Source organism: Marmota marmota, unplaced genomic scaffold, assembly GCF_001458135.2.
Source record: "Marmota marmota marmota unplaced genomic scaffold, marMar, whole genome shotgun sequence".
NCBI lineage: Eukaryota > Metazoa > Chordata > Mammalia > Rodentia > Sciuridae > Marmota > Marmota marmota.
The window spans coordinates 18,453,109-18,481,016 of record NW_026000196.1 but is presented as its reverse complement, the minus strand read 5'-3'; the positions used below and the strand labels follow the sequence as shown (position 1 = coordinate 18,481,016).

At 42.8% G+C, this 27,908-nt stretch overlaps 1 protein-coding gene across 4 annotated transcripts in view; it reads left to right on the top strand.

Annotated features, from left to right (window-relative positions):
* Pcsk6 (proprotein convertase subtilisin/kexin type 6) overlaps nt 1–27,908 on the top strand; it is a 152,603-nt gene that overhangs the window by 30,392 nt on the left and 94,303 nt on the right. For all 4 annotated transcript variants that reach the window (XM_048790370.1, XM_048790369.1, XM_015493134.2 and 1 more), the window contains 2 exons: nt 2,257–2,345; nt 23,867–24,039. In XM_048790370.1, coding sequence (XP_048646327.1) covers nt 2,257–2,345; nt 23,867–24,039 — 262 coding nt within the window. The remainder of the gene's footprint in view (nt 1–2,256; nt 2,346–23,866; nt 24,040–27,908) is intronic.

Sequence of the window (27,908 nt, the reverse complement as noted above, 5' to 3'; positions counted from 1 at the left end):
TCCGGCAAACCTCTTTGCCCACCTGCGGGGAGGAAAACACCCCACCACAGCCTTTAAGGCTATGGTGGCCCTCAGGGACTCCTTCCTAGGGCAGAATAGACTCCTGGGTTCAGGCCATCCGGTGAGTGGCACTTCCGAAGGAAGAGGGACCCAAAAGTGGGTTTTAACCCTCTCCCGGGTTTCGGAACCAATGAAAGGAAAGTGACCACAACACTCGGAGCAACCAAAAGATCTTTATTGCAGCAGTGCAACAAAGAGAAAGGAAAGAAGGAAAGAGAGAGAGAGAAAAGAGAAGAGATGAACAGGGAGAGAGCAAGAGCAAGAGAGAGACAGAGAGCGCGCGTAAGAAAGATAAAGAGCAAGAGAGAGAGAGCAAGAGAGAAAGAGCAAGAGAGAGAGGGAGAGAGAGGGGGGCCTGGCAGGAGGGAGTTTTTATAGCCCAAATCTAATGGGGCCTCTGGGTCTGCAAGCTGCCTTGTTGGCCCAAGGGGGGTTGAGTGCTCAGCCTTAAGCGGGACTTGACACAAACAGGTGATAAAGGACCAGATAGAGGGGGTTTGAGTGCATGGGCTATCTTGCAGCCAACATCTGTTCAGCCTGCCCTGCAGACAACACAGTTCAGCCTGCTCTGCACCCAACAAAGATCATGGCTCCATTGCTTTGAGCCTGTGTTGAGGCAGCACATCATGGTAGGAGCAGAACCATTCACCTCATGAACCAGGAAGCAAAAGGGGAAAGAAGGAGGGACTAGGGTCCCACAATCCTCTGCAGAGATGTGCCCCCAATTACCTAGGCTTCTTTCACAAGGCCCCTGCTTCACAGTACTTCCCAAGCACCACGCTGGAGACCAAGCCTTTATACATGGGCCTTTGGGGGACTTTCAGAATCTACACTATAGCAAAGGTATGTGAGCTTGCAGTTGATTGATTTCAAGGTTCAAACCCCAGTGCCCACACCTGGCACAGTGGTACTATTCTGTAGACCCCACTATTCAACAAGCAGAGTTGGTAGGACCTCTTGAGTCCTGGAGTTTAAGACCCGCCTGGAAAACATAGTAAGACCCCATTTTAAAACAAAAGAACAAAAACCCTGATGACCACACAGTACTGTGCAGGGAGATTTGGCTGGACTGCTCTGTTTTGCACTACAGGCTTCAGAGGCCCAGCCACGAGGGCTGCTTCCCCTGACTCACGTCCCAAGGTGCCCTTCCGGCCCAGCGGTGAGGACGCCTGGGGCAAACGGGCCTGTTTCCTGGTCACACATCGGGGAACAGGAAGGCATGATCCATATCCCATGCAGTGACCCTTGAAGGGCGGGATTGAATCCCAGCTTAAGCCATTGAGCTATGTGACCCCTTAAGTGGCCGTGGCCATGGGGCAGTGAGAGTTCCAGAGAAGGACAGATGAGTCCCTTGCAAAGGCTGGCACGCAGACCCAGGGCCATTTTTAAAGGCGGTTTTAAATTTGAATCAATGATTCTCATCCCCTGTGTACTCTTCTCAAAGATGTGTTGTTTAGAGTCACCCATATTTTGGCCTCTGCTGGGGGAACTGACCCAATGTGGCACAATGGAGAATGGGGTCATTACAAAGTAAAGCAATTTGTTTTTCTGGTAATTTCTTCATTGTCCTCCTGCTGCTATTGAGTGTTCAATTTGGAGTATTCTTCCTCAGTCCCTGCTAAATGGCCACAGAAATGGTGGGAGGGCTGTCCAGGATGAGCATAGTGTTGTAGGTGACAGGGGACAAACAAGTACCTGTTCGTGCTTCCTTTCATCCCCCCAGTCAGGCAGGTGTTAACACTGGACCTGTGTGTGCCAAGTGCCTTGGTGTTAGTCACAGGAAACACAGAGCTGAGACCGGGGGTGGGTGGGTGGGTGGGTAGGTGGGGCCACCCCAGTGAATGGCAATGGCAGTGAGCCAATGACAGGTGCTGGGAGGGGGAAGCATGGGGTCATGGGTGCTGGGAGCAGGTTTCCTAGACTCTGACCTGGGGGAGGCATCCCAGAAGAGACAACCTGTGAGCAAATGTTTGCCATGTGTGGTAGCAGGAAGGGCCGGGCAAAGTCTGCTGGCTGCTTCCTGCAGGGACCTCCCCCCCTGGTGTGGTGTGGTGGACAGGGGATGCAGAAAATGGGCTTCACTAGCATCCCTTGGCACCAGGACAACTGGCCTGTTGCAGGAGAACTGAGCAGTGTGTGGAATTCATTAACAGTGGCTGGGCTGGGGCCTCACTTTGTTTTTTTCCTTTGCTTCAGACATGGCACCCGTTGCGCAGGGGAAGTTGCTGCTTCAGCCAACAACTCTTACTGCATCGTGGGCATAGCGTACAACGCAAAAATAGGAGGTAAGGCTGGGAGCGCGCAGCCCCAGGGCAGAGGGGTCCCCCTGGAGAGCTCCCTGTCTGCAGGCTTGGCAGCTTCGCTCCTTTGGCCCTGGGCATGTCAGGACCCTGGGGTTGAAGCAGCAGTACCAGCTGCGCCATGGCCCAGACAGCCCGCAGAGTGGTTGGGGCCTTGAGATAGAGAAATGGCTCACTGTTTTACTGAAAAGCCATCCCAGGTTCCACCAGAAGGCTGCCCTCTTTCTCTACTATGGTCCCACTAGCCTGGCCGCTGGCTCACCTTCCGCCATCAGACCACCCCTTCTGAAAGCCTGCATTGGGTGCTCCCAGGCCTTTGGTGGCTCCCTTCACTTCCCAGATAGACTTAGTCTTTCCCTGTTCCTCACTCCCATTCAAGCATCCTGGCCACTTCTATGAAGCATTTGCTCACAGGTTGTCTCTTCTGGGATGCCTCCCCCAGGTCAGAGTCTAGGAAACTGCTCCCAGCACCCATGACCCCATGCTTCCCCCTCCAGCACCTGCTCCTGTCCCTTGACATAGCCAAAAGGCATTTGTCATAGTTTCCCCTGGACATGTCCAGTCTTCTTGTTCATACCTAGGATTACACGATTCCTTCCCTTCCCAGCCTGTCCCTGGCTTTCCATTGGCTCAGTCCACCTGTGGCATAAACCGTTTCATGCCCACTGATCTTGGTGAAGAGAACCCCACCCCCCCCAGCCCCATCTTGTTCCCTGGGGTCTACTTTTCCTCTACCTGACCCCAGGTGCATCTGCCTTTGTTTTTTGGCTTCTCACATGGTAAGTCAAGTGCCCTTTGCTAGGATGGGGCCTTGGAGCAAAGGCTAACATGTCCTTCTGTGCACCACTGGAGTCAACAGTGTGGCAATTCAGTTGCCAAGTGTCCTGAAGTGCCCATTAAGTACCTATCACTGAGCAGGTAGAGGCAGAGGACAGGGGTGCCAGGCAGGCTTGAGACGGCTAGTCTCACCTGGGAGGCCTGTCCACCTCTATTGGAAGGTGCACTTGCTCATTTCGATGGCTGCCACTGTGCCTCCTCAGTTCCACATATGAGCAGCACAAGGTAGGGAAGTTGGGCCAGGGGTTTCCTAGATGACCCAGTCCTTGAGTTTCCAAAAAATGATCCCCAGCTTTTACTTAATAAAGATTCTCTGCCTCTCTGGGATTATCATTTCATGACGGAATTAACCCCCAAAGGATGTATTCTGACGAATAAATGAAGAGACTTATCAACCGGCCTCCCAATTTTATGATAGTTATTTTATACTGAGATGTGTAGTTCTCTCTGGAGCCTTTGATGATGACTAAACACCACTGGGAAGTCTCCCCTGGGTTGTAGAATCATGCTGACCTGGGCAGCAAGCCCATTCCCACTATTTAATGGCTGTGTGTCCTTCGACAGCTTATATAACGTCTTTGAGCCTGTTTCTTCACTGGGTGGAGGGATTGTGGTGATGCAGCTGCCTCTCCAGGTTTGTTGTGAGGGTGAAATCAGCTGTCAAGTGCACCAGCACTGCCTCAGGGCTCAGTCTGCAGGGAGCCCCTGAACTCCTCTCTCCCTCCTGCTGAAATTCTCACAGAGAGAATGGAAGTGATTTGTTTTGCTTCAACCCCACCTTTGGAGTTTTTTGAGCCTTGCCCTTCAAAGTCCCTAGACTGGCAGCCTGGACATCATCTGGGCTCTGTTAGAAATACAGAATCTTTGCTCCATACCAGATCTGTCAGCCAGAATGTGCATTATAACAAGATAATCACAGGATAGGTCTACAAATGGCAATTTGAGAATGCTGACTTAGAGGACTCTGGGGTCACGCAGGTAGGTAAGATTGTAAGGAGGAGTCATGGGGAAGAGTGTACATACAGCATCTTCCACAGAAGATGCACAGTTAATATAGCTTGTTATTATTTCCTAGCTCGACACTCACTGCAAAATTGTAAACATAAATTTTGCGGATTCTAAAGAAAGAGTGCCTCCACTTGCAGGGCTTAAGAACAGGAATATTTTTAAATGAATAGATGGAATACCTTAAAGTACATGACACGTGTATAATTATGGCTTTGCCACTGAAGGAGAGAAGATGGAAATGACAGACACCATTTGGGACCTCCAGGAGCTTAGCGTGTCTTTAGGATGCACAGTACCAACATGGAAACCAGTACAGGGCCAACCGTTGAAATGAGAAGGGCAGACATGGGGCCCTAGGGGCTGCAGGGCAAGCCCTCAGTGAAGGCCTGGGGCGTGGCTTGAGCACTGTGGAAGAATTTGGCTGCAAATGGACGGAAGACTAAGGAAACAGTGGGGTCTGCCACATGGAGCTGAGAGGGAGGGTACTATACAGAGACAGGGGACAGGAAGTGTGGCTGGACCATGTGAAGACATGTGGAATTGAGGCTGCCCTTGATCCAAGGAACCTGTGACTACCAGGCTCCAAAGTTTCTGTACACAGCTTCAGCCTCCGCAGAGGCAACCACCCTATCTTCCTGTCACTCCCTTAAAGTCACCCCTGGGCAGAAACCATTGAGCACCCATCATGGGAAAGCCTCCTGCCTTTAGTGTGTTTGCACATAGCAAGGAATCTTTCTGAGATATCTTTAGATCCTTATTTATTTTTTTCCAGCTGCTTGCTCAGGAGATTATGTGCATCCTAATTTATCCCAGACTATCTGGAATTAATGGTACACTACTTATATAATGTATAATGTGTTTCTCCAAAGCACATTGTTCCAGTTCACACACACTCTCATCCTCTGTGCTGTTACTCTCATGTTTTTCATTCCCCATGTTAGACACCCACAGTGCATCGCTGTTCTTCTTCCTTTAAACACTCAGTTGACTGAAAAGAAATATAGTTTCCTACCCATATACCATTCTCTTCCTTGCTTTCTCTAGTTTCAGATTTTCATCTTGTTCCCATTTTTCTTCATTCTGAAGAATTTCTTTTAACATATTTTGAAGTTTGTCCCTCCAGCTGGTGAGAAATTCTCTCAGATTTTATCTGAAAGTGTCTGCGTCTTCATTTTGCTGAACACGGAGTGCTTTTCTTTCCACGCTGTAACCATGTTATTCCCTGGTCTCCTGATATCCACTGATGAGTCAGTTGTAATCCTTATCACTGTTTCCCTTTATGTAATATATTTTGTTCCTCTGGCTGCTTTTATAGAATTTCTATCCATGCTCTGCCTGTGACTATAATGTCGTTTTAAATAACTTTCTTCACCTTATCCCAGCTTGGGGTTTTGCTGTGTTTCTTAGTGGGTTGTTTTTTATTTATTTGTTCCAAATCAAATTTAGAAAACATTTTGTCAATTTTCTTCAAATATTTCTTAATTCATTTTATCTCACCTGTCTTAGGACATCAGATACAGTGTTTGACTGCTTGATATACCTCACAGGTTATTGAGGCTCTGCTCATTTTTGGAAATCCATTTTTCTTTATATGCTATTAATGAGGTGATTTCTATTGCACTATCTTCAGGTTCACTAATTCTTTCTTTTGTTGTATCCAATATGTTCTTAATTCCATATGATGATTTTTTTTTTTCAGATACTGTGCTTTTCTCTTATGGTTTTTCTCTCCATTAATTCCATTTGGCTCTTTTTTTTTTTCTAACCATTTCCAAATCTCTCCAGAGATTCCCCATCTCTGCATTCATTATATCTATCTTTTGTTTTAAACTCTTTAACATGTTTGTAAGAGTTATTGTTAAGTCTTATGTACTAATTCCAGTATCTAGGTCAGTTGTATGTTTCTAATGATTGATTTTACTCTGAATGGGTCTCATATTCACATAAGTACTTTGCACATAAGTAGTAACTTTTTATTGTCTACTGGACATTTTTATGCCACATTGTAGAGATTTCTGATTCTGTTGTCTTTTCCTGAATACTGTGTAATTTTGTTCTAGCAGTCATTTAAATTTGAAATTTAAAATTCTTGGTTATTCTTTTTTTTTTAATGGTTGGTCTCTTTCTGATTTGCCCTTACCTTGGGGAGAATCCCTTAGCTCAGGCATGTAGTCTTTATTCCTCTGCCATGACCCTTTTGGTATTTCAATGGAAAACCTGAAATATTTATCAAATCTCTAACTTAACAAAATTCAGTCTCTAAATTGATTCCACTGCAGTAGATAGCAGCTGACATATCTGCCCAGATCATTTAGCCTTTTAGCTGTTGTTTCTGTCCTGGACTTTTTTAGAGTGTTGCTCAAACATGTCTAGTTCAGGGTCAGCCAGGTGGTTGAGGGGAATCTATGTGTCTTTCTCTATAGCTCTCTCCTTTTTTGCGATTTCTCCTCTACCTTCTTTGACAGTTCCTAAAACCATTCCCTGACATCTCAGGTGAATAAGATTACACTTTCCTGGTTGAGTTATAGCCTCTCTATACCAAGAGAAATGGAAGTTCCTGCAGGGGAAAAGTCATCTAAACATAGATCATAACCAAGTATATTTCCTTCTTTCAGCTATTGAATCCTTGCCTTCATCTGATTGCTCTCCAGTGTCCTTATGATTTTTTTTAAATAAATATTTTTTCCAGAGCTAATAATTATTATGTTTTGAAGAGTCACTATGGTATGAACTACTCTGCCCTTGTTGAAACTAAAACTAGTGGTTTATATTTCTTTACCAAACAGATTTGTGTGTTAGTTATCCATTGCTGCATGACAATCATTCCAAAATATAGCTCCTTAAAACAACAAACATGGGTTATCTAACACAGAGTGGTCTAGCTGAATGTTTCTGCCTCAGGGTTGCTCACACAGTTATAATGAAGCTTTTGGCTGTGACTGTAATCTGAAGGCTGGACTAGTGCTGGAGGATCCACTCCCAAGATGTGCCACTTAGGTAGCTGTTAGCTAGGTGCTTCAATTCCTTCCTGTTGAGGGGATGCATTGATTCCTCACCATGTGACCTCTTTATGGCATTGTTTCAGGATCACCATGATATTGAAGCTAGCTTCCCCTTGTTTCAGGTGATTCAGGATAGAAAATAAGGAGGAAACAACAATGTCTTTTGTGACCTAGTCTCAAAAGTTGCTCACTGTCTCTTCAGCTCTACTGTTCATTAGAAATGTATCATTGAGTCTAACATACCCCCAAAGGGAAAGAAACTTGGCTGCTCTTTTTGGATGGAAAAGTGTCAGAGAATTTATGGGTATAGTTTAAAATCACCACAGATAACCTCCTAAAATAGTGAGTACATATTCATACAAGTGGAATTTTTTTAAAACTTTCTTCATAAAAATCACATTTCTTTTAAGTTTTATCACATAAAGATAATTAAGGGAAGCAGTGGAACTGACCAAATTATATCTTATGAACCACCAGCATCCCTAGCATCACCAGTCATACTGCCATTGGGTTAATCACCTCTGATGGGGAGAAAGTGTGTGTTCTCAGGGATCTCTGGGGGCATATGTTATAGTCTTTGTTTTCAGAGAGGAGAGTGGGATACTCTGTGTTGTGTAACTGGAAGTCCTTAATGTATTTAATTTTAGAGAAATTTCAACTTTTTATTAAGTTGTGTTGCACATGGATGATTTGTGCACCTTTTCTATACATAATACTTCAATTTTTTAAAAAAAGAAAATTTATGATGTCAAATTTGTTCACCTTCTTTTCTGATTCTGGGGTTTAGGATTTGGCTTAGAAAAGCTCAGGATGAAAAATTGATTCTCCCTTACTTCCTCTAAAACCTTAGTTTTAGAACAAGAGTTTATCTTAAAGTTTTTATGTTTTTGTTTTTTAGCTTCCTAATCCAATAGAATATATATCTATGAAGGAGAGATCTAACCTAATTTCCCCCCCAAATTCATATTCAGTGATCTCCATGGGCTTCCCTTATTCCATCCCAATTTCCCCATGGATGCTGGATCCTCCTTTATGTTTATTAGACTGTTTCTTTTTAAGCCCTGATAATACCACCCATTTGTTATAGTTTAGAAGAATTTTTTTCTTGATTTTTGATAATTGATAGGACAATTTTCTCATGGTTCTTTTTCAAAATTTTCTTGGCTATTCTTGCACATTTTCTCTTTCAGATGAGCTTGAGAATCTGCTTGTCAAGTTCCATAAATAATCCTGTTGGGATTTTGATTGGGATTGCATGGAAATTATAGATTAATTGGGGGAGAATTGACATCCTTACAATATTGAGTCTTCCCACCCAGGAACATGGTATGTTTTTATTTATTCAGGTCTTCTTTTACACCATTTAAAAAAGTTTTCTTACTTTCTCCATTGATCTTACACACTTCTTATTAGGTTATATCTAGGTTGATTGGTTTTAAGATTATATTTTAATGGGTCAATATTGAAATAAATTTAGGAAAGTTCTTGATTTTTGTGTGTTGATTTTTGTTTCTGGCCACCTGACTGAACACTCTTGGTGCCACTGTTTTACATTTAAGTCTCTTTTCTAGATTGTCATAAATAATAACTATCTGTAAATAAAATGATGATTTACCTCTTTAGTATTAGTAACTTTCATATCTTTTTCATGCCTATTTCAATATATAAGGACTCATGATGAATACTGAATAATGATAGTTCTAGGTTCTGTTGATTTATTTGATGCATATAGGAATGCTTCTAGTTTTATAGAATTTGTAGATATCTTCTGTAGATTTCTTATATGTAGGAAGGCCTTTACCAAATTAAGAAATTTTACTATATTCCTAGATTTCTAAGCAGTTCAATAAAGAATGGATGTTGAGTTTTATTATCTGCTCTTTTTTAAGTCTTTGAGATAATTATATTGGTTTTTGCCTTTAGTATTTAATCTGTTTATTGTAGTAAATCACATTAATAGATTTCCTAAAGCTGGAATTTCTTTTGTTCTTGGAATAAGTTCTTGGAATAATGATTATGAATATTTTCTTTTAATACACTGCTGTATTCAATTGGTAATATTTTATATGTGGTTTTTCATTTTATTTATAAATTGAACTGTGGTTTCTGTTTCTTGACATGTCTCAAGTTTGGGTGTCAGAGTTACATTGGTCTTGTGGAATGAATTAGGAAACTTTCTGTCTTCTAATGTGCTCTGAAACAGTTCACATATCATAGACATTGACTAGTATTTTTGTTTTTTGTTTTTTTAAATGTTGGTAGAACTGTTTAATCAACCTTCCTGGATATACTGACTAATTAAAGAACTAGGTCTATTGGGTTTTTATTCTAAGGGAAATTTCGATAATGAAATTTTCCTTAAAAAAAATCAACAATTTCTCTAGTTTCTAAATATACACATAAACTTAAGATCATATTCATATAATTTAAAAATATACCCTCCATATTTGTAGTTATAGTTGTTCCTGATCTTATTTATGATCTTGCTCCTTTTCCCTTTGATCAATGAAAACTTGTGGCTTCCTAAAAATGTTTTTTTCAGAGAACTAGTTTGTTTTTTAACTGCTTTTTGTTGCTTTCTGTTTCATGAATTTCTATTTTTCCTTGTTTATCAATTCCTTCAATTTTTAAAATTTTATTTTATTTTTCTTCCTGGCTCCTTAAATGGAATGCTTATTCTTTTTAGGCTTTTATGTATCTGAGTAAATAAATAAATGTTACACACATGTTTCCTCTGACACATATCACTGGTTCAACTGTATCATGCTCTTTTTGCTATTCATTTCTGAAAACTTCTTAATTTCAGCTTTGATTGTTCCCTTTAAACCAGGAATTGTTTCAAAGTGATTTATGAAATTTCCCAACTGGATAAAATTTTTTGGTATTCCTTTTGTTGCTAATTTGTAACTTTATTGCATTGAGATCAGAGACTGTTCTATGTAGTTTCTGCCTTTTGGTATTTATTGAGAATTTCTTTGTGGCCTAACACATGTTTGGTTTTTATACATATTGCAATGGCTGTTTAAAGAGCATTTTTAATCTATGCTTTTTGAGTACAAAGATCTATATTTATATTAGATTAGAGGTTGCAGCTGGTCATCCACGGGCTGCCTTCGGCCTACAGATGTGCTTTGTTTGACCCTCATGGTATTTTTTTTTTAAGTTGAACAAACATTCATAAATCAAGAGATTTTATGTAAAAAACATGGATTTGGGCCTTCTCTTAAAAAAATCAAAAGCTTTGGCCATGCTCAGCCCTTACTCCTACATGGCAATGGTTAGCTGAATCTGCATGGCAGCTGCTCCTACTTAAAGGACAGTTTGCCGTCCACTCTGTTAATGAGCCTGGATTCCTAGTCCATTTCCCTGCCTGCCTGGTTCTTCCAGGCATCAGCATTTGTCACCAGTTTTTAATCAAGCTTATTCACAATTTCTGGAGTCTTTCTTATTTTTTTGTCTATCCTATCAATTTCTTAGAAGGTATATTGGTCTCCATAATAATTACTGACTTGTCAATATCTTTTAATTTTTCCTGTGTACATTTCATACGTATGTTACAAGGTGCATTAAAGATGCCTCTTGGTGTAACAAACCTATAAATCAATATAAAAATCCTTTCTGTGTCTTTTTTTTTTTAACTTCGATTATACGTTGGCTGGTAGTAATATATTTCATCCTCTTATTTTTACCCTTATTTTTAAAGCAGCATGTGTCTGGATGGATTGATTGATTTTTAAGTACAAATGAAGATTCTCTTTAATGGGAGAATTTGATATATTCTTACATATGCTGATTTCATACATATTAGGATTTATATCTGTTATTACCTTTTGTTTTTATATTTTTATTTCATGTATGTCTTATAAACACGTATAACCTTACCATCCTTTTGTTGGAAATAGTTTCCTTTTTTCTTCTTTACTTTCCTTCCTTTAAATGGGTTGAAATTTTTACATTTGAATTCTGCTTTTCTATGACCTTGAAACAGAGTTTCTATTTCTCTATGATTAACATTAATCAGTACTTATCACCTTCTCCTGAGCAAAGCAAGAACCACATCACAGCTACACTTACCTTTGCCATCATCTCCTCTCTCCCCTCACCTCATTCAGGACCTTTCCCCCCATATTTTTATTGATGCATTATAATTATACATAATGGTGTATTCATTGTTTCACATTCATATTTGCTCACAACTCATCCAAGATTTTAGCTCCGTATTATTTTTAATAGTTTTACATTATATATCAACAATTATATGAGCTGAACTGTAACAATGACCAGTTTCTCTGGTCACCATTGTTTCTAAGCTCTTTCTTTTATGTGATTTAAAAAATTTTACTAGATTTTTCTGATCTGGTAAATCATTAATTCTTTAAGAGATATGTTTGAGTGCTTGCTATACAGATGGATAGTTTTATAAATAGTAAAAGTTTTTGAGTCTTTGAAGTCTAAAATTGTCTTTACTTTCTTCCTACAAAGTTGACTGGATTTAAATTTTAAATTCAAAATAATCTTCGCTAAGAATTTTGAAACATTGTTTCATGGTCTTTGGTATCTAGTGTTGCTGATAAGGGGTCTCTCTCTTTGCTAATTTCCTTTGCTTTGGAGTTCACTTTATCTGATATTAATTTAGTTACTCCTACTTTTCTTTGATTAGTAGTTGCCATTCTTTTACTTTCAACCTGCCTAAATTATTACATTCAACTTGAGTTTCCTGTAGATACCATACAGTTGAGCATATATTTAAAAATCCACACTGCCCATCTACATCTTTTTTTCAATCTATGTCTTTTAATTGCACTATATTTAGGCCATTTATGTTTACTATCATTATTGGTGTGTTAGGGCTTAAGTCTGACATTTTATCTTTTGTTTTCTGTATTTTTCGCTTCTGTTTTTTGCTTTCTCTGCATTCCTGAGATTATATGAATGCATTTTAGAATTCCAGTTGGCTTATCTTATTGTTGGAAATAGTTTCCTTTTTTTGGCACTATCTTTCTGTGTGGTCTTTTTAGTGGCTTCTCTAGGTATGTGATATGCATGTAACTTAATACAGAGTGCTTGTTGTCATTTCACCAAGTCAGGTGAGGTGTAGAAACCTTATCTTTTTTTACAGCTCATTATCCTCCCCCATTTATAATACATATAATTTTCTTAAATATACACTCTAGAACCACATCAGACAGTATTAAAATTTTTGCTTTAAGCATCAAACATAATGTAGAAAACTCAAGAGAAGAAGAAAAGCCTCCTGAATCCATAGGTTTATGTCTCTTACCAATCTGAACAGTCTTTAGCTGTTATTTCTTTATTTTTTCCAGCCCTCCCCTCTTCCCTCTTCTTCATCTCCTTTTGGGACTCCAGTGACATGAATTTTAGGTCTTCATTATAGTCCCACAATACTTGAGGTCCTGTTCATTTTTAAAAAGCAGAATCTTTTCTTTCTGTTGTTCAGATTTGCTGATTTCTGTTCTGTTCTTCAGTTCACCTTTCCTTCAGTGTGTCCCCTGAATCAGCTGAACTAGTTATTTTGATAATTGTATTTTCAGTTCTAATAGTTCTATTTGGTTTTTCTTTATATCTTCTATTTCTTTTCTGATACGTTCCATTTTCCATTTTTTTTTTTTTTTTTTTTGAGGTTTTCTGTTTTTTCACTCTGTCAAGCATATTTGTAAGAACTCATTAAGGCATTTTTTTCTCCTGACTTAAAGCATTTTTGCTTTAAGATCTGTCAACTTATCTAGGCATGGTAGCACAAGCCTAGATCCAGTAACTTTGGAGGCTGAGGCAGGAGGATGGAAAGCTTTAGGCCAGCCTGGGTTAGTTTAGACCCTGTCTTATAACAAAATAAAAAGGGCTGGGGATGTAGCTTGGTGGTGAAGTACCCCTGGCTTTAATCCCCAGTATCACAAAAATAAATAAATAAATAAAATCTGTCAGACTTTCCCAACATTTTTATTTCCCCAGTGTTGGCATTAATTGATGGTCTTTTTTCCATGCCTCTGAGACATTCCTCGTTGGGATGATGGCTGATTTTCATTTTAAACCTGTACATTTGTATTATGATACTCTAGGTCTCATTTAAACCTTCTGTTTTAGCTTCTACGGCAAACGTAAAAGGGACACCACTTGGTTTTTGTCAGGTGAAGGTGTGCATCCAGGCTGCCCTTTCATCCTGCACCCATACCTGAGGGGGGTCTGCTGTCTCCCTGGAAATAGAAGTCCTCTGTTGATTTTTAACAGCTATTGTATTATTCTATGTCATGTTGTGCATATTAATGATCCTTATTTTGGAAGGTATTTATTTTCCCACTTGTTCTACTCTGTCTCTTGAATATATGTGTGTGTGTATAAATATACATATATGTGTGTGTGTATATTTTAATTCTTGATATTGTTTTTTTCTCAAATACTTGCAAATTCTTGGTTGTCTACTCTTATTTCTGCTCACAGATCCCAATTTGGCTGTGAGTGTTGTTTAGCCTGATGGCAGGGGTCTTCCTGTGATGTGAGAGGACAAGGGACTATTGCTGGACCTGCCCTTCTGGTGGGGTGGTGGGTAAATTCCCAACCCTGGCACACTGTCCTGGTTCTCTGGTCTACCACCCTGTCTTGCCATATGCACCTCTGGATAAATCCCACTGAGGCTCACTGCTCAACCTGCAAGAGTAGACAGCTGACCTGCCACCACCAGCTCTCACACTGATGCCTACCTGTCCTTGCACATCAGTCTTTGGGGTTTCAAGCTCTTCTGGAATTGCTCACCCATAACAGAAGACTCTTCCCACCAAGGTGCTGCCTCCGTCTCTCAGCTGATCTCATTGACTTGCTGTCTTTCCACAATTCCTTAGAATATCTCTCTTGCTGATTTTTCTTTTTCTTTACTTTCAAACATTCTTTCTAGGAATTTGGGCCCAGAGGAGAGATAGGCTGTATGCTTGGTCCATCTTCTTGGTCTGGTCTCCTTAATTTTTTTATTGTGATGACAGTAGCAGCTATCACTGGCCACTGTTAGATGCAAATGCTACATCATAAGTCAACCTGAATCTGATCCTCAGAACGATTCTGTGAGTTGCATCTTATTACATCCATTTTATACTGGGGAAAATAACAGAGGGGTGAATTCCCATGTTGATGGTCACACAGCTGCTGGGAGGCAGAGAGAATATGTGAACACAGCCGACTTGACCTGAAGCCTGGCCTTCCCCTTTGCTTCCCCATCAGAGCCATAATTTTCTGATGCCAGGGCATAGCACTGACCTCATGAGGATAGCTGCCACCGAGCCCAGTGGCTGGAAACAGAAGCAGAAGGGAACCTTCTTGGTCTACAGGTACATTGCTTTTCTCGGCAGAATTCATATTCCTTCCAAACATAACTTGGCCTTGCTTCTTTCTCCTGGCCTAAAAACGAATGGTAATGGAAATAACATAGGTAGCGAGGGAGAGTAGTAGTCGTCTTTCTCAGCCTCTCTGCTTGTTTAACATTTCTTTTCTCTCCCACTGTTAGCCCTTTTTTCTTTTAATTAAATTTTAAGGGACTGGTGCTACATATAGTTCTCCTTCTTACTTCCTGTGATGCTCCTTCCCTCCTAACGTGTCTGCTTCTGGTTGACTTGGGTGGTGGGCAGCTATGAGACTTGCCTGTAGCCCCATCAACCCAGCAACAGCACAGCTCACCTGTAAGGTGATCTCCAAGGTGAGTTCCCTGGGACACGTCCTTCCTTCCTGTGGTGTCTCCAGAGGAGTAAATGCCCCTCCCAAGCTGCTGGCGTGAGCCTACTCCTTGCCTCTGCTACTGCTTAACAGGATTCAGATTCTCCTGGGGCAGGAGGGGTGCCAGGGGCACAGAGCATTTTTGGTACAGCATGCCCTGCTTCTGAGAAGCATTCCAAGCCCAGGGGACCCAATCCCTGAGGCTGCATGGGAGCAGGCAGCATCTGGAGTGTGCAGAAAGGGAGCCCAGCAGCTGGAGGCCACCAGGACCCCATCGGGCCTGGTGAACACTTTGAAGCAGAAAAGTGCCTACTGTGGCGCATGCAGCGCGGGCATGTGTCTTTTCAGGCTGTTTACTGTGTATCTGGGAAGAAAAAGTGAACGGCAACAGCTGAGTTTCTGTTGGTGTTTTTGCTCCATATTTTGATTGGGGAACTGAATCATGTTTTTCCTTTCATAAACATGAAAATGTTAAGTACATAACAGCTAAATTAATCTGTGCTCATAAATTGGTTAATTATGTTAATTCTCAGTCACGGAATTCAGTCTCATTAGCGTTTCCATTAAGCAGTTTGGGCTTGTGAGCATTTTAAGAGAACCGTTTAAGCTCCAGATTAATCTTCAAAGGCTCCAAGTGCACTTTTAACTGCAGTAGGATTTAAAATGCACTGGGAGGTTTTGGCAGGGGATTTGGTGAATGTTAGGATCTAGTGCCTTCAGAGACAACAGGGTTCCCACTTCCCCTTCCCTTGCTCCTCATGTGCTTTTTTTTTGGGGGGGGGGCGCTACTGGGGCTTGAACTCAGGGGCACTTGGCTACTGAGCCACCTCCCCATCCTTATTTCATATTTTAGAGACAGGGTCTCACTGATTTGCCTAGTGACTCACTTTTGCTGAGGCTGGCTTTGAACTTACAATCCTCCTGCCTCAGCTTCCGGAGCCACTAGGATTACAGGCAAGTGCCACCAAGCCTGCATTCCTTACATTCTTACCGAAGGCCCCTGGGTCTGAGCATCTCTAGGAATAGCAGGAGCCGTGAAAGAAGGAGATGGACAAGAATCAGCTTTGCCCTTCACCCTGTCTCCTGGGGGCCATGCCGTCCTCGGGCTGCACTGCTGCAGACCCAGAGGAGAGGTGATTGGCTCCAGAATGCCTGGGATACACTTCAGGGTTCCTGAGAGGAGGAATACTAAGGAGGGGCAGCTTTATTCTTGGATGTATGTGAGAATGACAGACAGAAGCACTGACTCAGGGAGAAAGCACCTTCAGGCCTGATTGACAAACTCTCAGGTGGCCTTTGTTCACGCTAGTGTGATGCCTTATTTCAATGTCTGCCTGTCTCATTCAGAAGGCAGTTCAGGGCAAGCATTGGCTTTCTTTGTCTCAACCACTCATCTTGGGAGTTCCTTCTCGTCCTCATGGTATAGACACATGGGTGCTCCATCTGTCTCTGAAGCATGCTGTTCTGCCCTGTGTCCTGAGCTCTCAGCTCTCACTGAATTTCTGAGTCTCTGTGCAGTTCATTTATGTTTCTAGTCTCGTTCCCAAGTGAAGAGATCATGAAAGAAATGATCCAGACATCAGCCCTCTAGATGGTGGCGGAAGCTTCTCTTTTACAATTCTTCAAAAAACCAACAGGACTTGAGTATGAAAGAGAAACATAGTTTTTATTATCATATAGGTTTGGCAAGGACATTTGATGAGAGGTGACTGCCGCTGATTAAAAAGGTAACTTGTGACTCACAGTTCCCAAGAGGATGGGACACACTGCATCACGCAGCACCTCACTGAAGCACTGGATGTCAGTGAGGTCCCTTGTCATTTGATACCTGCCTCTGGAAACATCAGGGTGGGGAAATAATGGCCAGGACTGTGAGATCCCAGTGAAGAGGTGGTCGGAGGTGTAGACTCTGGATCTGCTGGTTTGAAAGACATGCTCCTGGGTGAGTTGTTTACTATCCCTAGGAGTTGACTACTCCTGGAAAGGGGCAGACTCTTCAGGGTTAGCAACACCTAGATATCAAAGCATCAGAATACAGAATGTCAAAAGACAGTTAACACAAGACTTAGGAGGGGCCACATGTCACTGGCCCGGGATCTCATGGCAGGACTCCCCATGAGTTTGCTGGTGTATCCCTGGAAGGAGATGGAATGGCTCCATCAGGAGACCAGCAGCAGAGCAGGAGGCATGTTGGTAACCCATCGCAGGTCTCCATGTGACAATGCTAAATGTACATGTACCTTGATATCTCTGCCCACCATGGTTCCCTGGAGGTTCCAGACTAAGGTTTTTGGCATGGAAGCATATTTAGAGATTGAAGAGCCCTGTTTTTATCTTGAGTATTAACGAGAGTTGGCAGAAACTTTTCAGGATTTTAGCTTTTTTTTTTTTTTTTTTTGTAACCAGGATTGAACCCAGGGGTATATGACCACTGAGCTACATCCTTTTTTCTTCCTCCATTTTTGATTTTGAGACGGGGTCTTGCTAAGTTGCTTAGGGCCTTACTAAGTTGCCAAGGCTAGTTTTGAACTTGCAATCCTCCTGCCTCAGCCTCCTGAGCCACAGGGATTACAGGTGTGCATCACCGTATCCAACAGGATTGTAGCATTTTAAAACAACTATTGAAACTTTTTTTGTTCCAGAATGGTTGCTTATAGAACAAAGTGTAGTTTTACGGGGGGGGGCGTCAGATCTCTGTGGATTTATTAAAATCAACTCAGGATTAATGAGCAAAATTTGTTGGGTAGGCCTATTTGTCGAACTCAGGACGCTACAATCTAATTTTTACTTGCTGCTGTTCATTGCTCCTGCATTGCCATTGGGTTTGCTGAAGGCAAGACACATTATTTCTCAATAAACAAAGTGGCCCCTGCATGGCCAGCTTCCCTGCCTTCCTCCACACTGTAGTAACTCAGGCAGCATGCTGACTTACTATATGTGTGTGCGTGTGTTTATGTGTGTGCGTGGTCTTCCCGTTCCTTTTAACAGTGAGCTTGCTCAGAAAGTTTTCAGTGCAAATACTGTGCCTTGTGCAGCTTTAGAGGGCCGATTGCATGTTGTAAGTTAGCCTTGCCTAACATAAGCTGGTTATTTGGAAAGTTGAGATATAAATTAGAAACAGTAGAAGAGGAGGAAGGACGGGTCACTATGAAAAAAAAAAGTGTTTTCTTTTAACTTTACCAAGAGATCTATAAAATCATTCTTTTCAGCAAGTTCTCCTGAGGCATTTAAAATATTATTGGACTTAAGCAATTTAATAGGAACACAGATATTATTGAAAGTGATGTAAACCTATCTGATTCTTTCCTAGATGAAGCTTCTGGGGGGGACCTAGGATTGTCTATTGGGAGATTAAGTACCAGTGGCAATCTGACTTGTTCACCCCACCCAAAGTCATGAGGCCCAGGAAAGCAGCCATCTTCCTTCTCTCAGCACTCCTTCCACCTTGTGCCCACAGCCTCATTCTTAGAGTGGACAGACGGGTCAAGCGAATTTATCTTGCTACCATGAGCTCTGAATTCAGCAGGCAGAAAAGCAATCCATTAGCAAGCTAACAACAGGGAGTTAATTTGCCATCAAAATGATTTGTCTAAATTATTTTCGTACCCAGCAATTTATAGTAAATGGGTCTTTCTTTTTTCATTAGAGGAATGATTGCTGTTTTTCTTCTCCTTGGCATTTCCAGAGAGCCAGTCACATTTAAAGCTAATGTTGGAACAGCAGGTTTCTACTGAAAATATTTACCTTTTCTCTGTTGGCAACTTGTCAGTGTTGGGGAAAATAGATGCTCCGTTCAAATCTAAATACATGATGCTTGCTTTCTCACACATCCATCAGTCTTCTTCCAAGATAAAAAGCATTATGAGAGGTGTTGGGAAATCATTCTGGTCATATGTTTTACATATTTTTGAATTTCTTCTGCCATCGTGTTCTTCTTGTTCAAAAATAGACATTTTACCACCTACAACTTGTATGTCAAGTTGTAGAACAGCAGGTTCAATTTCAACACTAGAACACCAGAAGTGACTTTGGCTGCTTGTGGTCAGCAAGGTCTACCACAATGGAAAGTTCATTTCTAAATGGAAAGACATGAAGAATACTGCTACCATTTATCCAGAAGCCCTGGGTACCAGGGTATATGAGTATGTTTTCTGTTGCTATAACAAAATACTTGAGGCTGGGTAACTTGGAAAGAAAAAGAGATTTCTTTTTTAATTTTTTTTTAGTTGTAGATGGACACAATACCTTTATTTTATTTGTTTATTTTTATGTGGTGGTGGGGGGGATCTAACCTAGTGCCTCACACATGCTAGGCAAGCACTCTGCCACTGAGCCACAACCCCATCCAAAAAGAGGTTTCTTAAGCTCACAGTTTTGGAGGCTGACATTCCAAGTAGCCTAGTGCTGGCCCTGATGAGGGCCCCCTTGGTTACATCACATCATGGTGGATAGCAGGAGCACATGCAAGAGGGAGAGAAAGCATGATAAGACAAGAACCCAGAGAGCAATTCAGGGGTCAGGCTCATTCTTTACAACAACTCATCTTTTTAGGAGCTAACCACGATCCTTCAAGAACTACTTAAATTCCTTCCAAGGTCACATCCCCAATGACCTTACCACCTCTCAGTAGGTCCTACCTCTTAAAGGTTCCACCATTTCCTTATCACTATATGGGGAACCAAGCTGCCCACATAGGAACCCTTGGGTGACACATTCAAACCATATAACCATATCCAGACCACACACAGGGCCTCAACTTATATTCTTTTCAACTACCACCTCAGATAAATATTGTAGAAAACAAGTTTTAAAGAGGTTGAGTCTGTGGCCCAAGGTCATGCAAATTTAAGACTCCACCCAGGGCTCCCTGACCCTGACTGTCTCCCCCATTGCAAGCTGCTTTGTATCTTGTCAGGTACCATGTCTGTGCCATACCACACTACCAACTTCCTGTACTGGTTATAGCCCCTCTTGAAGGCTCATGGCTGAGTGAGCTGGGTGCCTGGGTTTAGTGTGCCTGAATCAGCCATGGAGATGGACATGCTGGGCACCCAGATGACAGACTAGGGAAAGACAGCAACCTCGTGGCCATCCTGACTTCTCCTCTCCCCAAAAAGGAAAAATGCAATGAGCTAGTGCTGTAGCTCATGTGGGCTGTGGCTAGCTAGAGTGGCTCTGCCCTGCCTGTAAAAGGAAACTTACAATAGATGCCAACAAACCCAGGGAAGATTTGGGCCCCATTATGACTCCCTTGATCGTCAAAGGGAAATGAGCTCTTAACATTATTAAAATTAAAGACCTCTGGGGAGAGGGGTGTAGCTCAGTGGTACAGCACGTGCTTAGCATGCACAAGGCCCTGGATTCAATTCCCAGAGCATGTGCACGCACACACCCATACATATTAAGAACTGCTGTTTATCAAGAGATTCCATAAACAAAGTGAAAAGACAAGATATCACTAGGAGATAATTGTAATCTGTGTAACCAACAAAGGACTAATTCCCAGTAGAGGCAAAACTATACTATATATTATTTAAACACACAATTGTATTAAAACACTTATTTTTAAATGGAAATAGGATGAATAATCTAAAAGCCCAACATTCCTAGCAGCAAAGTGCTGACTCTGAGCAGTTTCCTGTGAGAGGTGGGGGCCACAGGAGGACACCCAGGTAGAGGACCCAGTAGGTCATGTCCTCATTCTGTATTGGATAGAGGATTCATGCATGTCCGTTATTTTATAAGGCTTTATTTCATGTGTGTGAATACCACTCTTCATATATACAGACAGCCTATCTTTAGAAAACAAAGGGAAGAAAGTTATTATTTTTACAGATGGGGAAACTGAGGCTCAGCAGAGTCAAGCTGGCAGTGGACACTTACACTGAGTGCTTTCTGTGCACCAGGCACTTTACACTAATCATCCTTTTTGGTTTGTTAGACATCTCTATAGAGACAATGACTTTCATCATCACAGTGTACATAAAACTAAGACTTCATAAGATATGAGAACTACCAAAGTCATTTCCTGGTCACACTTGGTGATCATGGCAGAAGTTCTGCACACGGCATGCCCATCTGCCTCCTGCTGGCTTGAGGCACACTACTGTGAGAGCTGGGCCTCCTCTAAGGATCCGATGACACGGCATCAAGCCCCTTGCAGTGCAGTGCCATCTAAGTAGCAGGACAGTGGTATCTTCCCTGGGCCGTCCTGCAGCCAGGTAGCTGGGGTAATAAAGAGAAGAAGAGAAAAAGAGAGCGAGCCAGAAGAGAAGATGGATGGTGCTAGTGTTAAATTTATTCCTCTCTCTCATTTTTAAGACCTTAGAGCTATGAGACATGGCTCTTCCCATAACTTCAGCCCCATCTTCCATCGCTGCCCACGTACGTCTGCCTGGCTAGCACTCCCCCATGGCCCTGGGCACTGTTGTTGAACTTCTGATGGCCCCCACACCTCAACTTCGCTATTACTTTGCTGTAAATTTCTGACATTGATTTTGAGTGTAGTTCCCAGGCTTTCAGAGCAGGAGTTTCTAGTTAAGCTTGGTGTCCCACAGCAGTGTGGGGCTAAGATGCTGTGAGACTAGCCCTACCCCCCACTACCGCCACACTAACGGTGCCCCTTAACCTCACAAGGACCCTCTGTAGTGACTCCTGTGTTATCTCTCTTCCTCATGACTTGAAGCTTCATGACGGATAGTAAGGAGAAACCTTAGGGAAAACTGAACCTTCAAAATTGGATAGAACAAATTGGGAAAATGAGTGCAGTTTAACTGTGGTTAAATCTTTAAATTCCCTCTTTAAATATAACAACTATGTATATAGCACTTACATTTTATTAGGACTTACAAGTCATCTAGAGATGATTTGAGTAAAATACTTTTCTTTGGAAAGAAAGTATATAATAGGCAAGAAATTTCTCACCATAGCAAATAATAAAGTGCACTCAGTTATTTATTTGTAACCCATGTGCTACTGAGCAAGAGAATATAGAACAAGAAAATTGAAAATGTACATGTTAGGGATCTCTGTTTATCAGTTTTTCATCAGAAGTGACAGCAGGGTGTCCCCACAATTATAGTTTGAATGGTTAGGACAGTAAGATTTAATTCACATAAAACATTTGTTCCTGAGCACCTGGGGAGGGCTTCTGCTTCCGGGGTCTCCTTCCTGCGGCTCTTATTGCTTTTGTCCTATACCATTTCTTATGCTCAGGGGAAGCTGCTATAGTTATCTCTCAGTATGCACAAGGGATTAATTCTAGGACCCCCTGTGGATGCCAAAATCCTTGGACTCTCAAGTTCCTTATATAAAATAATGTAGCATGTGCATAGAATCTCTGCCTCTTCCTGGATACTGTAATCATCTAAGGTGACTTATAATACCTAGTGCAATGTAAATCTATATACATAGTTATTGTATTGTTTAGAGAATTATGACAAAAAATGAATCTGTTCATTTTCAGTAGACAAAAATTTTTTTAAGTAAGTTTCACCTGTAGTTTTGGTTGAATCTGCAGTTGCAGAACCCATGGATAAAGAGTGCTGACTGTATTTTACTTTTTAAGATGACTATATTCAAAGTTTCTGCTTTTGAGCCCCCACTATGTGTTAATGTACATTCTGGAACATAGTTCCAGTACAGGTGAGGTCAGGGGACCCCTGCTTGGGGAGGTGGCCCTAGAGGGAGGGCTGCCTGGGCTGGGTGCATGGGGTGGACACTGCAATCATGTCTTGAAATTGAGTCATTGATGGCACAGGGAAATGAGCCATATAAAGTTCAGATTTTAAAACAAGGACTTGGAAAGAAACTATATGCTGCAGGCAAAGAAAAATAGTAGAAGAAAGTAACCAAAATATTATCAGTGGTTATTTCTCTATTTCCCAAACATTCTTCCAAGAACATATATTATTCTTATAATCAGAAAAAGCTCCCTTTTCCATGATATCTTCAATAACTCTAGGATATAGTATTTGTTTTGACAAAAGACATGGTCATTGCACACACAGATCTGGGGCCAGAGTACGAGGGGCTTGAGGGGCCTCTGAGAGGGGTGGCAAGGTTTCCCAAGCCTCAGAGAGGTCTGACTTTATGTATCTCTAGGACACAGAAAGGATGTGCTGGTGGCTGTGTTACTCACCGCTTCCCAGTTTCATGCTGTGTGTCCACCCCACCTTCTCTGGGTGACATGCAGCTGGAAGGGGCACACCTGCTGGACACAGAGTAATGGAGGCAAAGGCTGGGAAGGGGACCAGGATGAGGGGCCTCTAGATGGGTCAGCAGGCATTGGAAGAGGCTTGTGGGAACCCACTCCTCCCTTAATTTGGGGGATTCTTGTGAAGCTAGACTCCCCACCTCTAAGGATCCCTCCTAGGAACATGGAACCTGAACCCAGAGGGAAAATAGATGGCTGGCGAAATCCCAGACTCCCAACTCCCTCCTCCATAGACTGGGCTCCCGTCTTCCAAGTTAAAAACTCACTGTGTGATTCATCATAAATTATACATCAGGGATGGACTCCTAAAGGAAAGAGAAATAAACATAAGTGATGAACAGCTGGGAAAGTGAAAAAGAACTCCTGAGTCCTATTATACCAGTGTGCATTTTTAGATACCTGCATGACATCATGTTACTGAGGGCAACCGTTTGAATCCTCCCTTGGAAGTTGCTGGTTTTCTTATGTCGCTGCCACACAACACAACAGGAGCAGTTTACAATGTGGCCTGCGGTGTCGTGTTAATTCTTTCACATCAGCCAGCTCAGAGAGGAGGAGCAAGCTTTCCACAACAGGGGAAAAGCTCCATCAGGGGAGCTCAGTGACGCAGTGTCCGGATCTCCGCTGTTTGGGACTCTTCTGTCTCGCTCCCCTCCCAGCCCAGGGCGGCCCTGGCTGCGTGCTCAGGATCATGGGCACTGACGGTGAGTCTCCCTCTGTGCTTTCAGGCATCCGTATGCTGGATGGCGATGTGACAGATGTGGTTGAGGCCAAGTCCCTGGGCATCAAACCCAACTACATTGACATTTACAGTGCCAGCTGGGGGCCGGACGACGACGGGAAGACAGTGGATGGGCCCGGCCGACTGGCTAAACAAGCTTTTGAGTATGGCATTAAAAAGGTGTGAGTAACCCAGGACTACAGGGGAGCTTGTGGGGTGGGGGTGACAGTGAACAGTCTTAATTTAACTAAATGTCAGAGTGATACCAGCCACAACCCGAAACAGGACTGGCAGGGCCCTATAGTGCCAGGACCAGAGTGAGGGAGGAGTCACTTAGGGGCTCAGGGAAGTGGCTGTTTACCCACTCGTGGGGAAGGTTTCAGCTGCTCCAGTGAGAGTCAGCCTGGCATCTGCCTGCCCAGCCCTCTCTGTCTTGGAGCCTGCCTGTCCTGGCTGAGAGGACTGCAGGTGGATGAGAGATCACCTGACTTGTTCCTTGGACTGTATAGGTGGAAAGGGTATCTTGGGCCCTGGCCATCTACCCACATCAGTACCTAGCCATGGAGTGTTCTGTGCCCATCACAGGGTATATGCTAATTCAGTATCCCACAGTAGCAGGAAGCCACTATCTAGACACCCCCTGGCCCCCACCAGCACACAGCCCTGCATACTGTTTCAGAGTAGAACTTCATCAGATGTGAAGCAGAGGAAATATCCTCGAGGTCAGTGTCTGCAGAAGCCTGGGAGGATGGCAGGCTCCTCCCAGCAGGTTACCCACCAGCCACTGATTGTCCATTCAGGATGAAAGTCTGGGAGATGGGAAGTGGGTAGCTGGATGAACCAGCTCTTAGAAGCTGGTGACAAGAAATCTGGGTGAGGACAGCTTCTTGGAGCAGGCAGACAGAGCTGTGATGGGCATCTAGAAGGTCCTGGGTGGTTCAATAAGCTCCGGTCCAAAGCACAAGTTATGGCTGATGAGTGCTGGTGGGTGCAGGGAGTTCCAGAATGAAATCCAGGCATCTCTGATTTCTGAGGAGGAGAGGAGAGGAGGTGAAGAGAGGGAGGTAAGCCCATTTTATTAGTCATATAATTCAAAACAATTTTTTAAAGTTCTTATGGTATTATAACCCATACATAGTGATTAAAATGTGGTCAATAATTAGTTAATAAATAAATAAATAATGTTCCAGAGGATTATAATGAAACATCCTTCTTTATTTCCTTCTAGCCACAGAGGAACAATCTTTTTTTTTTTTTTTTTTTTTTTTTNAAGCCTTATAAAATAACGGACATGCATGAATCCTCTATCCAATACAGAATGAGGACATGACCTACTGGGTCCTCTACCTGGGTGTCCTCCTGTGGCCCCCACCTCTCACAGGAAACTGCTCAGAGTCAGCACTTTGCTGCTAGGAATGTTGGGCTTTTAGATTATTCATCCTATTTCCATTTTTCTGAATAATATGATTGGATTTCTTTATAGGATACATTGAGTTTGGTTGCTGTCTATGAATTTCTTCTAGTGAATGTGTCTTTTTCTCTCAGAAGGCCCCCCACCTTGCCCCCTCCCACTGTGCTGAAACCCTGGAGTCTCCCTCCATTTCCGTAGACCTCCCAGGCTGGGAGTCTGTACCATGTCTACACTTCCTGCCTGGGGCACCTGGTCTGCAGCTCCTCTGATGGATGGGGTGCTGCCCTGCAGTGTGCATGAAGGTTTCCTCTTCCACTGCCCTTTCCTGCCACCATCCAGGCTTTCACAACCAAGAAACTAGTCACCCAAAATGGGAGTGTCGATTTTTGAGATTATTCCTCACCTAGATACTCCATGTAAGAAGAAAAATAAAGGAGGAAAAGTAGACTCACAGCACGTCAGCATGTAACCTCATGCGTCGGGCTTGGGTTGCTTGACACGACTCCAGGGAGACCCAAAGGTGGCTTCCGTCAGGCCGCTGAGCACCTGAGCTGGGCCTTGTGCTGAGCTGGGCGCGTGTTGGCAGATTCAGGGATGGCCAAGTGAGCCTCTGCTCATGAGGGACCGCTGAATAAATAAATCATGTCTTTCCATGACTCAATTCCCCCTCCCACCCACTAGATCACTTGGATCTCAAACTTGATGACAAGTGAAACATCCTAAAAATTAAGCTGAATTTCAGCTTTCAGGGAGGGTGACTTAAGTTAGAGATCGCTTCTTCTGCATGAAACATCCCTTTGAATGGTGTTAATACTGAACATCTGGCATTTCTGAGATGATTTCTAAAGATCTGAGCTCTGAGAACGAGGCACCCTGTTTCCAGGGGAGGTATTGATGGTTTTTAAGAGATTATTTGGATTGTCCCCTCAGATCTGTGTAGACGGAGCCCGTGGAGACTTTGAAAAGTTGGAGCTGCAGAGAGGGGAATCTGCATTCTGAATTCTGAGCAACATCAGCTTCATCAAGCTGTCAGGGGGAGTAGGGACTTGCAGAGGAGACCATGTGGCTCCCCGTCATTCTTGTCACGGTTTCTTAAAATACTGAGGTCATTTAATTTTCTTTTTTTAGTCATTCTGAAGTAAAATATGTCATAGAGGGAGCCTTAAATTGCAGCTGTCTAAAGCTGTCACGGAAAATCCTCCTAGAAATCTGATGATCTCAAACCCAACCACATTTCCCCATCTGTTTTTCCTCCTGCCGCCCCGTTTGTCACCTATGGTCTTTTTCTGTAAAAATCTGACTTCATCTCTGGTAGATGATGTGGTCTGGTGGTAGGAGACCTTCAAAGCCGTAATTTGGCACAGGGATCTGTTTAATGTCAGTCCTTGCTCCTCCCATGGCTTGTTTAGAAGGGAGACGAAACCCCACTGGGCTAAAAACACTGGTCTTCACCAGATGGCGGGTGTTGGCCAGCGGTCAGGAGAAGTGCTTCTGAGCTCATGGATAAAGTCACCACTCCCCCCAGGAGGACGTCGAAATATGATTTGATCAGGTTGAAGTTGTGGCTTTACTGAGTAGAATGCAGGTTTATGCTAGAGGGATTGACACGTTCCTGTGGCTTCTGTCCTGGGAGACCTGGAGAGTGAACATAAAATCCTCAGGGACCCCTAAGACCTCTCTTACACCTCAGGTCGTCTGGGTGTCTCCTCTGCCTCCTTCCCGTGGTCCCTTTCCAAGAAGCATTTTAAGAAGAAAAGGAGGCTGGCGATACTGCAGTGCCTGTGAGAGGGGGCTGGGCTGGCAGTAAATGCACAGCGTAAGGTGGGAAGACCAGATACCAGCAGCACTGGCATCGCCTGGGCCCTCCCTCCTTAGGCAGGCAGAATCTCAGGCCCATCTACTGCAGTTTGGATCTGGATTGTGGCCCAAAGGCCCAAGTGTCAAGTCTTAGATCCCAGAGGGTGTTATTGGGAGGCGGTGGAGCCTCAAAGAGGTAGGCCTAGTGGCAGGGCTTCTAGTCACTGGGGGTAATGGGACCCAGCCCTCCTCTTTCTTCTTTCATTTCCAGCCATAATGGAAATGGGCTTCCTCTGCCACATATTCTTTTTGTGAAGTGCTGCCACAGGTCCACAGCAGTGGTACAATTGTTCATGGACTAGGATCTCCAAAACTGTGAACCAAAATAAACCTTTTCCCTTTGTAAGTTGATTATTTTGGGTATTTGTTACAGTACAAGAAAACTGACTACCACACCATCCCAGACCTGACACATCCAAGTCTGCATTGTAACAGGGGATTCACAGGGGACTTAAGTGCGTGCACATTTAAGTGTGAGGAGCACTGTTTTAAGCTATTCTCTATACCTTCAGGACAATAAGGATGCTGCTCCACTTTGCAAAATGATAACATTTTATAAATTTTTTGAGTGGGATGGGGAGAGTTAAGAGTAACTATGTCTTAGGGATGATTCTCATGTGGCAGAAATATAGGCTCCAATGGGTTAAATTCCTTTTTACTTGGATTTTGGTTGTTTTAAACTGCTTCTCTGATTAATCTTTTCCAACAAGTAATTATAGTCTTTCTTTGCTTAATGGTGGGATATAATCTGAGAAACGCATTGTTAGACAATTTCATCATT